The 13,385-nt window shown below is 45.5% G+C and overlaps 1 protein-coding gene across 6 annotated transcripts in view; it reads left to right on the top strand.

The window, feature by feature from the left end:
- Positions 1 to 13,385, top strand: part of yeats2 (YEATS domain containing 2) — a 223,639-nt gene that overhangs the window by 15,845 nt on the left and 194,409 nt on the right. For all 6 annotated transcript variants that reach the window (XM_069899313.1, XM_069899312.1, XM_069899314.1 and 3 more), the window contains exons 3-4: positions 10,575 to 10,672; positions 10,819 to 10,911. In XM_069899313.1, coding sequence (XP_069755414.1) covers positions 10,575 to 10,672; positions 10,819 to 10,911 — 191 coding nt within the window. The remainder of the gene's footprint in view (positions 1 to 10,574; positions 10,673 to 10,818; positions 10,912 to 13,385) is intronic.

The raw sequence follows: 13,385 nt of genomic DNA, 5'->3' as shown, positions 1-13,385 counted from the left end.
AATCCTTTTTTAAATTCAGACAGAAAGCCATTGGGGATTTGTTACTTTGTAGTGAACTCATTGCTTTCCTTACTTCCAACTGTGTTATTGGAGTACTCTGTTTTATCTGCTCCTCCAATCTTAATCTTGGTAAATTTATCTGAGATAAATATTCACTTTGCCTTTACTCCTGCCAATAACCTACAAAGTCTGTAAATGTCCCATCCATGTCAATGCTTTCCACTTCACTCTCTGTGCTTAAAAAAAAACCTCGATGTCTCCCCTAAACTTTCCTCCATTCACCTTGTACAAATATCCTCTGATGTTTGCTACTCTTGCCCTGGGAAACAGGTACTGGCTGTCCACCCTATCTATGCTTCTTATAATCTTGTAGACCTCTATTCAGTCACCCCTCACCCTACACTCAAAAAGAAATGCCCTAGCTCTGTTAACCTTGCCTCATAAGTCACGTTCTCTGATCTATGCAACACCCTCAGACTCCACATCCTTCCTGTAATGAGGTGACCAGAAATGAACACAATATTCCAAGTGTTTTATACAGTTTTATAGAGCTGCAACATTATCTCACAATTCTTGAACTCAATGAAGGCCAGCATTTCGCACCCAATCAATCTGCGCGGCAACCTTAAGAGATCTAAGGATTTGGACCCCCAAGATTCCTCTGGTCTTCCACACTCCTAAGAATCCTGCCTTTGCTCATGTACTATACCTTCAAGGTTGACCTTCTTCCAAAATGCGTCACCGCACTTATCCAGATTGAATTCCATCTGCCACTTTTCCACCCAATTCTGCATCCTGTCTATACCTGTCTATACGACAATCTTCTACACTATCTACAGCCTTTGTGTCATCTGCAGACTTAATGACCCATCCCTCTACTTCTTCATCCAGGACATTTATAAAAATCACAGAGCAGGGGTGCCAGAACAGATCCCAGCAGAACTCTACTTGTCACTGATCTCCAGACGGTTTGACCTCCAGTTCAATCTACAATGACCCTCCATTTTCTGCAGGCAAACCAATTCTGAATCCACACAGTCATAATTCCTTGAATGAGTCTCCTATGGGGGACCTTGTCAAGTGCCTTTCTAAAATTCATATATATCACATCTGCTGTACTGCCCTACCTTCATGAATTTCTTTTGTTACTTCCTCATAAAACTCAATTAGGCTCATGAGGCATGACCTACCTCTCATGAAACTATGCTGACTATCTCTGAAAAAATTGTACTCTATAAATGGTTGAAAATCCTGTCACTAAGAATCATCTCCAATAGTTTACCCACCTTTGGCGTATGGCTCACTGGTCTATAATTCCCAGGATTCTCCCTACTACCTTTTTGTCATTCTATAATCCTCTGGTGCCTCCCCTTTGGCCAGGGAGGTTGCAAAGATCATAGCCACTGCCCCTAGCTATCTGTTACTTTGCTTCTTGTCACCTGAGGTATATCTAATCCAGTCCTGGGGACTTAACAATCCTAATATTTTTAAGATGATCAAGCACTTCTATACTTATTGACCTCACATTGACGAAGGTCCCTCGAGTGACACCGAAGCAAAGTATTCATTTAGGACTTCCCCTGCCTCCAGGCACATGTTGCCTCTTTATCCTTAAGTGGCCCTACCTTCACTCACGTCATCCCTTTGTTCTTCACGTATGCATAGAACACCTTGGGGTTTCCTTAATGCTACTTGCCAAGGCCTTCTTATGTCACTTAGCTATCCTGTCCCTTATGTTCTGTCCTGGCTACCACATATTTTTCATGAACCCTTCCTTTCTTTTGCTTCCTAAATCTCCTGTATGCTTCTTTCTTCCTCTTTCTTCCTCTTAATTTGCTGTATCACCTCTTTTGTCCACCAAGGTTCCCTTTATTGTCGTGACATTTGTTGTTTTGCAGCAGCGTCATTGCTATAAATTACATTTTAAAATCTTTTATCTGTGTCAATGGGACATACCTATCCAGAACCCTGCACAGGAGGTCCCTAAACATCCTCCACATTACTTCTGTGCTTTTCCCCCCCAAGAACATCTGTGCCCAATTTACTCTCCTTCGATCCGCTTAATTCCATCTTAATTAACCCTCCTCCAATTAAACACTTTACCATTTTATCTACTACTGTTGTCCATAGTAATGCTGAAGGTTAGAGAATTGTGGTTACTTTTCACTGAAATGCTCCCCCACCAAGAGGGTCTGTCACCTGACCAGGTTCATTGCCTAGTACTAGATCCAGTATGGCCTCTCCTTTGGTCAGATGGTCCACATAATGTGTCAGGAATTCTTCATAGACACACCTGACAAATTCTGCCCCATCTATGCAGAAAGGAAGTGCCAGTCGATCTTGGAGAAGTTGAAATCTCCCATAATAACAAACCTTTTATTTCTTAGGGAGAGATTTGTGGGCCTATAGAGCTGCCATTTTCAATGGGTGCCAGAGCAAATTTAACAGGGGTTGGATGAAATCTTAAAATGTTTTTTATATACTGGTTGTACCTCTCTTATCCAGCACTATGGTCTGGCACGTTTAGGTATGCGCCACTTAACGCCTGTTTGGATAATGTCTGACTACATATACGTCTGTAGTCTCATATTATTCAGTTAGCGCAATTTAGAAAAAGCGATCACTAGCTATTAGAAATTGTATACTGTATACCCAAACTGATCCGACTGCCCCACTCTCTCTCCACAGTCCTGTATCAGTTCCAGCTAATCTCACTGCCCCACGATCTCCCCACAACCCTGTATCAGTCCCAGCTAATCCCACTGCCCCACGATCTCCCCACAACCCTGTATTAGTCCCAGCTAATCCCACTGCCCCATGATCTCCCCGCAACCCTGTATCAGTCCCAACTAATCCCACTGCCCCACGATCTCCCCACAACTATGTATCAGTCCCAAATAATCCTACTGCCCCACGATCTCCCCACAACCCTGTATCAATCCCAACTAATTCCACTGTCCCACGCTCTGCCCACAGCCCCGTGTCAGACGCCACACTGATCCCACTGCCCCGCTCTTTCCCCACAGCCCCATGTCAGTCCCCACACTGATCCCTACTTACAAATAAAAAAATTACAGGTACACTACAGAATCCCATATAGCTTTGCTAAGTATATAATACGATGTTGCTCAACATCCACATCGCATAACACCCAATTTCATAAAGCATATTGAGGACGTTAAATGGCACATACCTGTACAAACTCTTTACAGACTGCGTAGGATTCGAACCCTGGTCCCAATCGCTGGTGCTGTAAAGGTTGAATCTGTTGCCCTTAGTACAAATTTCTTACAGACAGCACGGGGCTCGAACCCTGGTCCCAATCGCTGGCACTGTGAAGGTTGAATCTGCTGCCGTTAGTACAAACTTCTTACAGTCAGCGTGGGACTCGAACCCTGGTCCCGATAACTGGTCCTGTGAAGGTTGAATCTGTCGCCATTAGTACAAACTTCTTACAGTCAGCGTGGGACTCGAACCCTGGTCCCGATCACTGCTGCTGTGAAGGTTGAATCTGCTGCCCTTAGTACAAACTTCTTACAGACAGCGCGGGACTCAAAACCTAGTCCTGATCACTGGTGCTGTAAAGGTTGAATCTGCCGCCGTTAGTACAAACTCCTCACAGACGGTGCGGAACTCGAACACTGGTCTCGATCACTGGTGCTGTAAAGGTTGAATCTGCCGCCATTAGTACAATCTCATCACAAATGCAACATCTGTCTTGAACGCTTGTCCCGATCACTGCGCTGTAAAGGTGTTGCACTAACCTCTACTCTAACTGTGCCATCTTACAGTATTATTTCCTGTTTTAAGCTTTGTTCTACCTTTGATATGTTTACGTAAATTTCTATTTTGCGATATTTTCTGTGGTCCGGCAATGGCCAGGTCCCAATGTCGCTGGATTAAAGGGGTACATCCTGTAGTTGGTAGGAGAGAAGTACGGAAGAAACTAACTAAATTGACTGCTTCACAGGGAAGGGTGCCCATGAACTTTGAGCAGAGTTCAAAGGGGACCATAGCCAAAGAAAGATTGAGAATGGCTGGTATAGACTACTCCCAATACAGTGATCACTTGCTTCCAGTATCTGACTTCCACCCTTACTGACTTAGTGGACAATCCCTCCACAGTGTCCTCCCTTTCTGCAGCTGTGATACTATTCCCGATTGGTAATGCTATTCCCCATCTCCCCTCTTTTACCTCCCATCCTATCATGTAAACCACAGTACCTGCATCAGTGGATCCTGTCCTTATGTCATCCAATTCTCTGTGACAACCACAATATCATAATTCCATGTCCTGATCCATGCTCAAAGTTCATCTCGTTTATTCCGAATACTTGTTGCATTGTAATAAACAAATTTCAAACCCACCAACTGACGACATTTCAAATCTAATCAGAATTTATTGTCATGACATTTGTTGTTTTGCAGCAGCATCATTGCTATAAATTACATTTAAAAATCATTGTTGGTGTAAAGGGAAAGTGAGGAAGTGTCTGGTTCGTGTCCATTCAGGAATCTGATGGTGGAGAGGAGGAAGCTGTCCTTGTGCTGCTGGGTGTTCGTCTTCAGGCTCCTGTGCCTCCTTGATGGCAGCATTGTGAAGAGGCTGGATGAGATATACCCCAGGTTACTGTGGGAAGGGAGGGAAGAGATTGCTGAGGTGTGATCTATGATCTTTGCATCCTCCTTGGCCATAGGGGAGGCGCTGGAGGATTGGAGAATGGTAAAAAGGAGATCCTGGGTATTATAGAACAGTGAGGCTTACATCAGGGTTGTGCAAACCATTGGAGAGGATTCTTAAGGATAGGATTTATGAGCATTTGGGTAAGTAGTCTTCTCAGGGATACTCGGCATGGATTTGTGATGAGAAGGTTGTGCCTCACAAGCCTAATTGAGTTTTTTGAGGAGGCACCAAAATAAATTGATGAAGGAAGCTCAGTAGATGTAGTCTATATGGAGTTTAGTCAAGCTCTTGATTAGATCCTCCATGAGAAACTCATTCTGAAAGTCATGCGGCATAGGATCCATGGAACCATGTCTGAATAGATTCAGAATTGGGAGGGAGTAGAAGTGGAAAGCAAGTATTCTGCCTGGAGATCAGTGAAGAGTACAGTTCTGCAGGGATCTGCTCTTTGTAATTTTGATAAATGACCTGGATGAAGAAGTGGAAAGATGGGTCAGTAAGTTTTTGGATGATACGAATATTGGAGGAGTTGTGAATAGTGTTGATGGTTATCATAGGTTACAGCAGGATATAGATGGGATACAGAGTTGGGTGGAACAGTGGCAGATGGAGTTCAATGAGGATGAGTGTGAGTTGATGCATTTTGGAAGATCAAATCTGAAGGATGACAACAAGGTTAATAATCAGATGCTTAATAGTGTGAAATGCAAAGGGACATTGGAGTCCAAATCCATACATCCCCTAAGGTTGCTGAACAGGTTGAAGGGATAGTTAAGAAGACCTATGGGTTGCTGGTATTCATAAATCATGGGAATGAGTTCAGGAGTAGAGAGGACATGTTGCAACTCTGCAAATCACAATACATACACAGGGTCTTAACCACTCTCAAAATCTTCAGCTCCTTTGTGGGCCTCGTGAAGGTAGTCCAGGTGAGGTATGGTTCTGTGAAGGGGAACAATAGAGACTAAGGTTATGTCACCTTGTGGTCCTCTCTGTCTCTGAGTTATGTTGCAACACCCATATCTTATTTAATTTGCTATTTTCTTCTGATTCCTGTCAAATGTGATGGCTTGTCCCATTTCAGATTTTGGAATAAATTTCCAGGGCTAGCGCAAGTAAGGACAAACACCTTTATTGCTTTACAAAGCCTGAGTACCCTGTTGCAGCAAGAGGTACTGCAAAGCAGCTAGTCCTCCTCCAAAGGAGACACCCCTATGTCTCCAAGATTCAGCAATGTTTGTGCATACAGAATACATGTCTGTTTGTTTTTCAGTTCTTGCAGTTACATTGTTGTAACACAATTCCTGCTATCACAAAATGTTCCTTTGCAATTAACCCAACATAAAATACTTTATGTACTTAATCAATTAGTAATGTTCATTCGTGATTCTTGCATGGCCTGAGAGCATCTCGTGATCACCTTAAAAAGTACTTTTTGTCCTTTAATCAAACAATTAGTAAACTTCACCCAGGATACGAGAAGGAGCTCAGAGCTTCTGCTGATAACTTTACACCTTGTTGTTCTTTATTTAAAAAGTTCGTAGTCATGTGGTTAGAATGTTAACCCTATAAGTGTCACGACACTTCATCACCTACTAACCCTAACCCGTCCTCCTTTCCTCCTCACTTCCCCCATCTTTTATTCAGGCACCTGCCTGTTTTTGCTTATACCTTGTGGAAGGGGCCAGGCCTGAAACATTGGTTATCCTGTAGCAGCCCATGCGTGGAGACATGGACTGACCCACAAAATGACCGACGAACACGTCAACCATGCGGACATGGGGGTGTCACCGGCTGTCGTCCCAGGTGACCTCCCGCATGGTAGGAAGATGGGGAACTGTGGCAGAAATGTCGGCCAATCCCAGGCTGGTGGTCTGATGACGCAGTGCCCTGACATCAGCGACGGCCCGTGCAATAAACCAGCCTTGACTTCGCAGCTTTGGTGCTTGTGTTGCTCTTCACCAGCAGTAGAACCTGAAGATGATGGACCAGGCGGAGCCAGCAACCATCCATGCAGTCTCACTCAAGCTGCCAACGTTTAAGGTGTTGCAGCCACACGTGTGGATAGAACAAGCTGAGGCTCAGTTCCAGCTTCGACACATCACCACCAATGACACCCACTATTTTTACGTCGTGAGCACCCTCGATCAAGACACAGCGGCATGGGTCATAGATTTCATACTGAGCAAGGCAACTGTATGGCCCTCAAAGAGCTGTTAACCTGCACTTTTGGGGTCTCCTGGCACTTGCTTTAACCAAGGGCCACAAACCTTGTTTTGCTCTTTGAGCAGATCTTTCTGGAGCAGCTGCCCGAGGATATACAACTGTTGCTCACAGACAAAGGTTTCAGTGACCCTTGGAGGGTTGCTGCCTGGGTGGACATGCTCTGGAGCGCTAAGAATGATACCAGTGGCATCGTAGACCACAACAGCAAGCCCCACAAACAGCCAACTATGAGACCAAGACCAGCAGAGGCATTAATACCCCAGGACAATTCTGCTACTAGCATCAGCGATGGGATGCGGAGGCCTGTCAATGCTGCCTACACTGCGAGTTTCTGGGAAACGCCTTAGCCAACATTGGTTGATGGCTGTGGTGGTTGGCCCATATGATAGCCCTCTCTATGTCTGAAACTCCTTGTTGGGCAGGCGCTTCCTGCCAAGATAAGCGTCCTGACCCCCTGCAATGGCAAGCAGGACTCAGCAATGAAGGCTGCTAATAGTTCCTCTATCTGGACTTTTGGTAACTGCACCATCCCCCGCAACAGCCAAGGATTTTCATGGATCTTCACCCTCGTGGCCAACTTCCTTTGGGCCCACTGCCAGAACTTTGCAGACTCTACCTCTGGGGGAAGCCAAGCTATCCACCAACCACCCCCCCCCCCACTCTATAATGCTTTCAGATAACGAGTTCGCCTGCATCCTGGTGGAGTTCCCCTCGATAGTGACACCACTGTTCTCCGCAGCTGAGCCAAAGCCCAGGGTAAGGTACCACATTCTGACCATGGGGGCCCCTCCACTCCACTCCAGGGCACACTGGCTCCCGCCCGAAATGCTCAGCCTAGTGAAGAAGGAGTTTAAGAAAATGGATGAGCGAAGGATTGTGTGGAACTCCAACAATCCCTTGGCCTCTCCCCTCCACATGGTGACGACTACTGGCACCTCAAGCTCACCGACAGATATCCTGTGCCCCACACCCAAGACTTCACTGCCAACCTGCACAAGGCACAGGTTTTCTCTGAGGTAGACCATCAAATCCCAGTTCACCCTTACGACATGTCCTTCAGTCTAAAGAATGCGACACAAACTTTGCAGCGGCTGATGGATGCAGTGGGCTTGGACCTCCCATTTGCATTCATCTATTTGAACGATAACCTCATTACCAGCTGCAGCCACGAAGACCACTCCGCCCACCTGAGATAACTGTGCCCTTGGTTGAGTGAATTCAGGCTGACAATTAACCTCGTGAAGTGCCAATTCGGCCTGGACATTATTGATTTCTGGGAGCACAGAATAAACAAACACCAGACTACACCCCTCCCCGAAAAGGTTGAGGTGGTTGACATTTCGCCAAGCCATGAATAGTAAAGGGACTATAGGAATTCACCGGTATGATAAACCTTAACCATAGATTCGCATGACGAGCTCCCTCTTCGCGCTGATGGTGGGCCAGTCAGAGGACATTACCTGGGACGATGAGTATTTGAGGGCTTTCCAGAAAGCCAAAGACGCGCTGGCCAAAGCCACCCTCCTGGTCCACCCCACACCAGAGTCACCTACTGCTCTGACAGTCGATGTCTCCAGCAGAACGGTAGGAGGAATACTGGAACAGTATTCATTGAAGGCTGGTCGCAACCCCTGGCCTTTTTCAACCCCTCTGCCCCCCAGAACTTTTGACCAAGAGCTATTGGCGCTGTAGTAAGATCTTTAAGGTCTTCACTGATCACAAGCTGTTGACCTTCGCATTTCATAAGATATTGGACCCGTGGTTGGCCCAACAGCAGAGACACGCCCTACACATCCGAATTTACCATTGATATACTGCACATCATGGGGAAAAGCAATGTGGTAGCCAATGCTCTGAAATGCCCCGCTATTGAGTCGGTCCATGCCCTGTCCCAGGGGTCGACCATGTGTCCTTTGCTAAAGCGCAGCAGCAGGGCCCTGAGATCCCCGCGTATAGGACGGCAGTCTCTGGTCTCCTCGGTAACCTGACACTGCTGTGCGACGTCTCCATCGGCAAAGGTTTTCGATGCCATACGGAACCTGATATATCCAGCAGCATGAGCCATGGTCAAGATGGTGGCCAGCAGGTTTGTCTGACATGGCCTCTACAAGCAAGTCAGCCAGTGGGCCAAGACCTGCATGAACTGCTAGTGCAGACTCACACCCAGGCGTCCATGCAGACCTTTGAAGTAGCGCAGGACAGGTTCAGCCGTGTACATATCGATATAGTGAGGCCGCTACCAGTTTCCCATGGGGCGAGATACCTATTCACCATAGTTGACCGCTCTACGAGGTGACCTGAGGCGGTCCCGCTGGCTGATACCACCACAGAAACCTGTGCCAGGGAACTCATCGACACATGGACATCCAGATTTGGAGTCTCAGAGCACCTACCCTTTAGCACAGGAGGGCACAATTTACTTCTGGGCTCTGGAAAGAGCTGGCGAACTTCCAGGGGACGCAGCTCCATCACACCACAGTGTACCACTCTCAGGTTGGTGGAGCAGTTTCACAAGCACCTCAAGATACCCTTGATGGTCCAGTTCAAGGGTCCCAACTGGGTGGACAAACTATCTTGGGTCCTGCCGGGAATGTGTACTGCGACAAAGAAGGAAGATTTCAATGGCTCGGCAGCGGAGATGGTCTACGGCACACCCCGAACCATTCTGGTGGAGTTCCTGGTCCCCGACAAATGCCCAGAAGACCCTGCAGCCACCCTTGAGAACTTGCAGCGAAAACTGGGATCCCTGGTATTGGACAACCCCCACCACACGGGCAGCCCAAACATAACATTCCCAAGTATTTAAAGACTTGTCAGTATGTGTTCGTGCGAAGGGGCGCACACTGTGCCCCCCCCCCCCCCCCCACAGTGACCCTATGAGGTACCCTACAGGGTAATCAGGGACAATGGTTTCCCTTTCATCCTTGACGTCGGCGGTAAGGAAGAGACCTTTACTGTTGACCACCTAAAGCTGATAAATCTGAACTGTATCCAGCAGGTCTCCACTCCTCCCGTGCAACGGATGATCGGTCGATCACCGGTTCAGGGTGGGGGGGAGGGTGAATGCAGTGGCCCACACACGGAGTCGTACAGATCCAGAAAATGGCTGATGAATATGGTGACTGCGCAGACCTGGGGGTGACACCAGCCATCATCACAAGTGACCTCCGGCATGGTGGGAAATGTGGCTGGAACGCCGGCTAATCCAAGGCCAGTGCCTTGATGACGCGGGGCCCTGACATCAGCGCCCGGTGCAATAAACCAGTCTCCACTTCAAGGCTTTGATGTGCGTGTTGTTCTTCTCCATGCCTACGTTGTGTGAATGCTACAACCCTTCGTATAGATGCAGTGTGACCTGCTGAGTTTCTTCAGCACATTTGTTTATTGCACTCGACCCTAAAATCTGCATAATTTCTTGTTTAACTCCTCACAAACGTGTACTTCTGAAGTTTGGATTGGGTTGCTCTGCCGACTGAGATTCTTGATTTAAAAAGTCCCAACCCTAAATGTTTGTTGAATGACCATTTCTGAACATGGATGCTTCCTGACTCACTGAATCCCTCCAGTTTTTTACTGTGTGTGCCATATGCCAACTTTCTAGTTTGTGTGATCAGTTTTCTATTCATCTCATCCAACTAAGTTATCCCTTCTATTTCCTCTATAGCATGTGAAGCAACTTTGAAAAAAATTGAAGCTATCATCAAAGAGCAGTTTGCTGTGGAAATGAGGAACAAAGAGCATGAGATTGAGATTATTGATCAGGTAATGATGTACTAGATCAGTGGCACTTTAGACATTGAGAAGTTCTGTTTCTATAAAACTTTTAGGATCCATTTCATTTATAGCTGAGACCATTTATAAACATTTGGTGATAATATAATTGATTGATTATCTGCTTGTTTCTAAAGCGCCTGAATGAGGCCAGAAGGATGATGGACAAACTTCGTGCCTGCATTGTGGCCAATTACTATGCCTCGGCTGTGCAGCCCAAAGTAACTGAGGTAAGCAGGAGGAAGCAGCTCTTCTACTTGGCCATGCTTCAGTTACATAAATAATGCCATTTAGTTAGGAATATACTCGGTGGCTGCATGATTGTGGTTGCGAGTGAAATTTAAAAAATATTAAGGTGACAATCCATGTATTTAATGTGATAATCATAAACTTCATCGTTTAATTTGAGCTTTTGAATCAAAGGGAAAGCCAGGAAGATCTTGTACTGCCAGTTCACTTGAAGAGACAGGAATTTCATTTGAAGCATTGATTTATGAAATTTCTTACATATTTTAAAGCAGGCTTTCCATTGAAGTTTTCATTTTAAGTGAAAGTCTAAATGCTGATAATTTGAAATAAAACAAAAAAAATTGCCGAAAATGGGCAACATCTGTGGGAAGAGGAACAGTAAACACTTCAAGTCTCCTCCGAAGAGGTCTTCTTCTGATGTAGAGTCATGACCCTGTTTCTGTCTCTCTCAGTCTTCTTTTCTTTGGCTTGGCTTCGCGGACGAAGATTTATGGAGGGGTAAATGTCCACGTCAGCTGCAGGCTCGTTTGTGGCTGACAAGTCCGATGCGGGACAGGCAGACACGGTTGCAGGGGAAAATTGGTGGGTTGGGGTTGGGTGTTGGGTTTTTCCTCCTTTGTCTTTTGTCAGTGAGGTGGGCTCTGCAGTCTTCTTCAAAGGAGCTTGCTGCCTGCCGAACTGTGAGGTGCCAAGATGCACGGTGAGGCGATATCAGACATTTTTCCTTGTGGGCACGTCACCAGCAAGCATGATTCCATGCCTCTCAGATTCTGGTAGAAAGAGAGGAGATCAAAGGGGCTCAGAACTCAGATTTCTAATTGTTCTAAATTTGGAACTGATAATGAAAAATAGTAAGTATAAGATGGTAGAGGAAGATAAACAAGGTTGCTGTAGAACACCTCTCATTGCTGCAGAGGTTCTCACCTGCTTCAAATTGTTCCATGGGCACGATGAATCAATCATCCTAATGCCCGAGAAGAGTAGTGTGAGCTGCCTCGACGACTACTGCCCAGTAGCACTAACTTCTACTGTGATGAAATGCTTTGAGAGGTTGGTCATGGGCAGTACCTAAGCAAAGATCTAGACCCACTGCAATTCTGCTATCATCACAATCGCTCCACAGTAGACACAATATCGCTGGGTCTCCACTCAGCTCTGGATCACCTCAAACACAGCAACTCATACATATGGCTACAGCACAGCCTTCAATACCCTTTATTCCCTCAGTGCTATTCAATAAGCTCCAAACCCTGGTGACTGTGTGGCCAAGCACAATTCCACTGCAATCTACAAATTTGCCGATGTCGTCACAGTTGTCGACAGAATCACAAATGACAACGAGGAAGCATAGAGGAGGGAGATAGATCAGCTTTTTGAATGATGTCACAGCAACAACCTTACACTCAAAGTTAGCAAAACCAAGGAGATGATTGTGGTCTTAAGGAGGAAGCCAGGAGAACATGACCCAGTCCTCATCGAGGCCCCAGTAGTGGAGAGGGTCAAGAACTTCAAATTCTTGAGCGTCAACATCTCCCGGAACCATGATGTTTGAGGAGATTAGCCATGTCACCCAAGACTCTTGAAAACTTCTGCAGGTGTACCATGGAGAGCATTCTGGCTAGTTGCATCGCTGCCTGGTATGGAGGCGCCAACACTCAGGACAATAAAAAATGCCAGAGGATTGTTAACTCGGCCTGTGACATCACAGGCACCAGACTTCACTCCATCGAGGACATCTACATGAGGCGATGTCTTAAGAAAGCAGCCTCTTTCCTCAAGGATCCCCTCCACACAGACCATGCCCTCTTCACTCTGCCACCTTTAGGGAAAAGATACAGGAGTCTGAAGATGAGCACTCAGCGGCACAAGGATAGCAACTTTCCCTCTGCTATCAGATTCCCGAATAATCACTGAACCAAAGACACCACCTGACTTTTCGTGCACTTTTTAAATTTGATTTTTGTGAGGTGTTTTATCTGTGATGCTGCTGCAAAACAACAAATTTTGTTATTTGTTCATGACAATAAATTCTGATTCTGACCTAGTATGTTAATTGTGATAAATGAATGAGCATTTAAATATGCATTGATTAATCAAATTAAATCAGCATGGATATTGAGTCACACTGCATTTGTTTCATTGTGCCCATGGAATTATTATATACAAATCAGATTTACTGGTACTGGTAAATAACCTACTACACTTTAGTGATTTAACTGATCATTCTTTGCTTCTTAAATTTTTTGATTTACCTGCTCATCCTTTGCTTCTTTTTAAAAAAATATTTTTATTGATTTTGATAAAGACCTTATACAAACAAAAAAGGGTAAAATTCAATAAGATGATCCTGTATAACACTAACATACATAAATTATAAATCATATCCATAATTCATATTCTAAATAGTATTTTTTTTTAGAAAAAAACTAATAATGCAAAGAAAAGTAAAGGAAAG

Source organism: Narcine bancroftii, chromosome 9, assembly GCF_036971445.1.
Source record: "Narcine bancroftii isolate sNarBan1 chromosome 9, sNarBan1.hap1, whole genome shotgun sequence".
Lineage (NCBI taxonomy): Eukaryota > Metazoa > Chordata > Chondrichthyes > Torpediniformes > Narcinidae > Narcine > Narcine bancroftii.
Note: the sequence above shows the minus strand (reverse complement) of the source record. Positions and strands in the feature narration are given on the sequence as shown.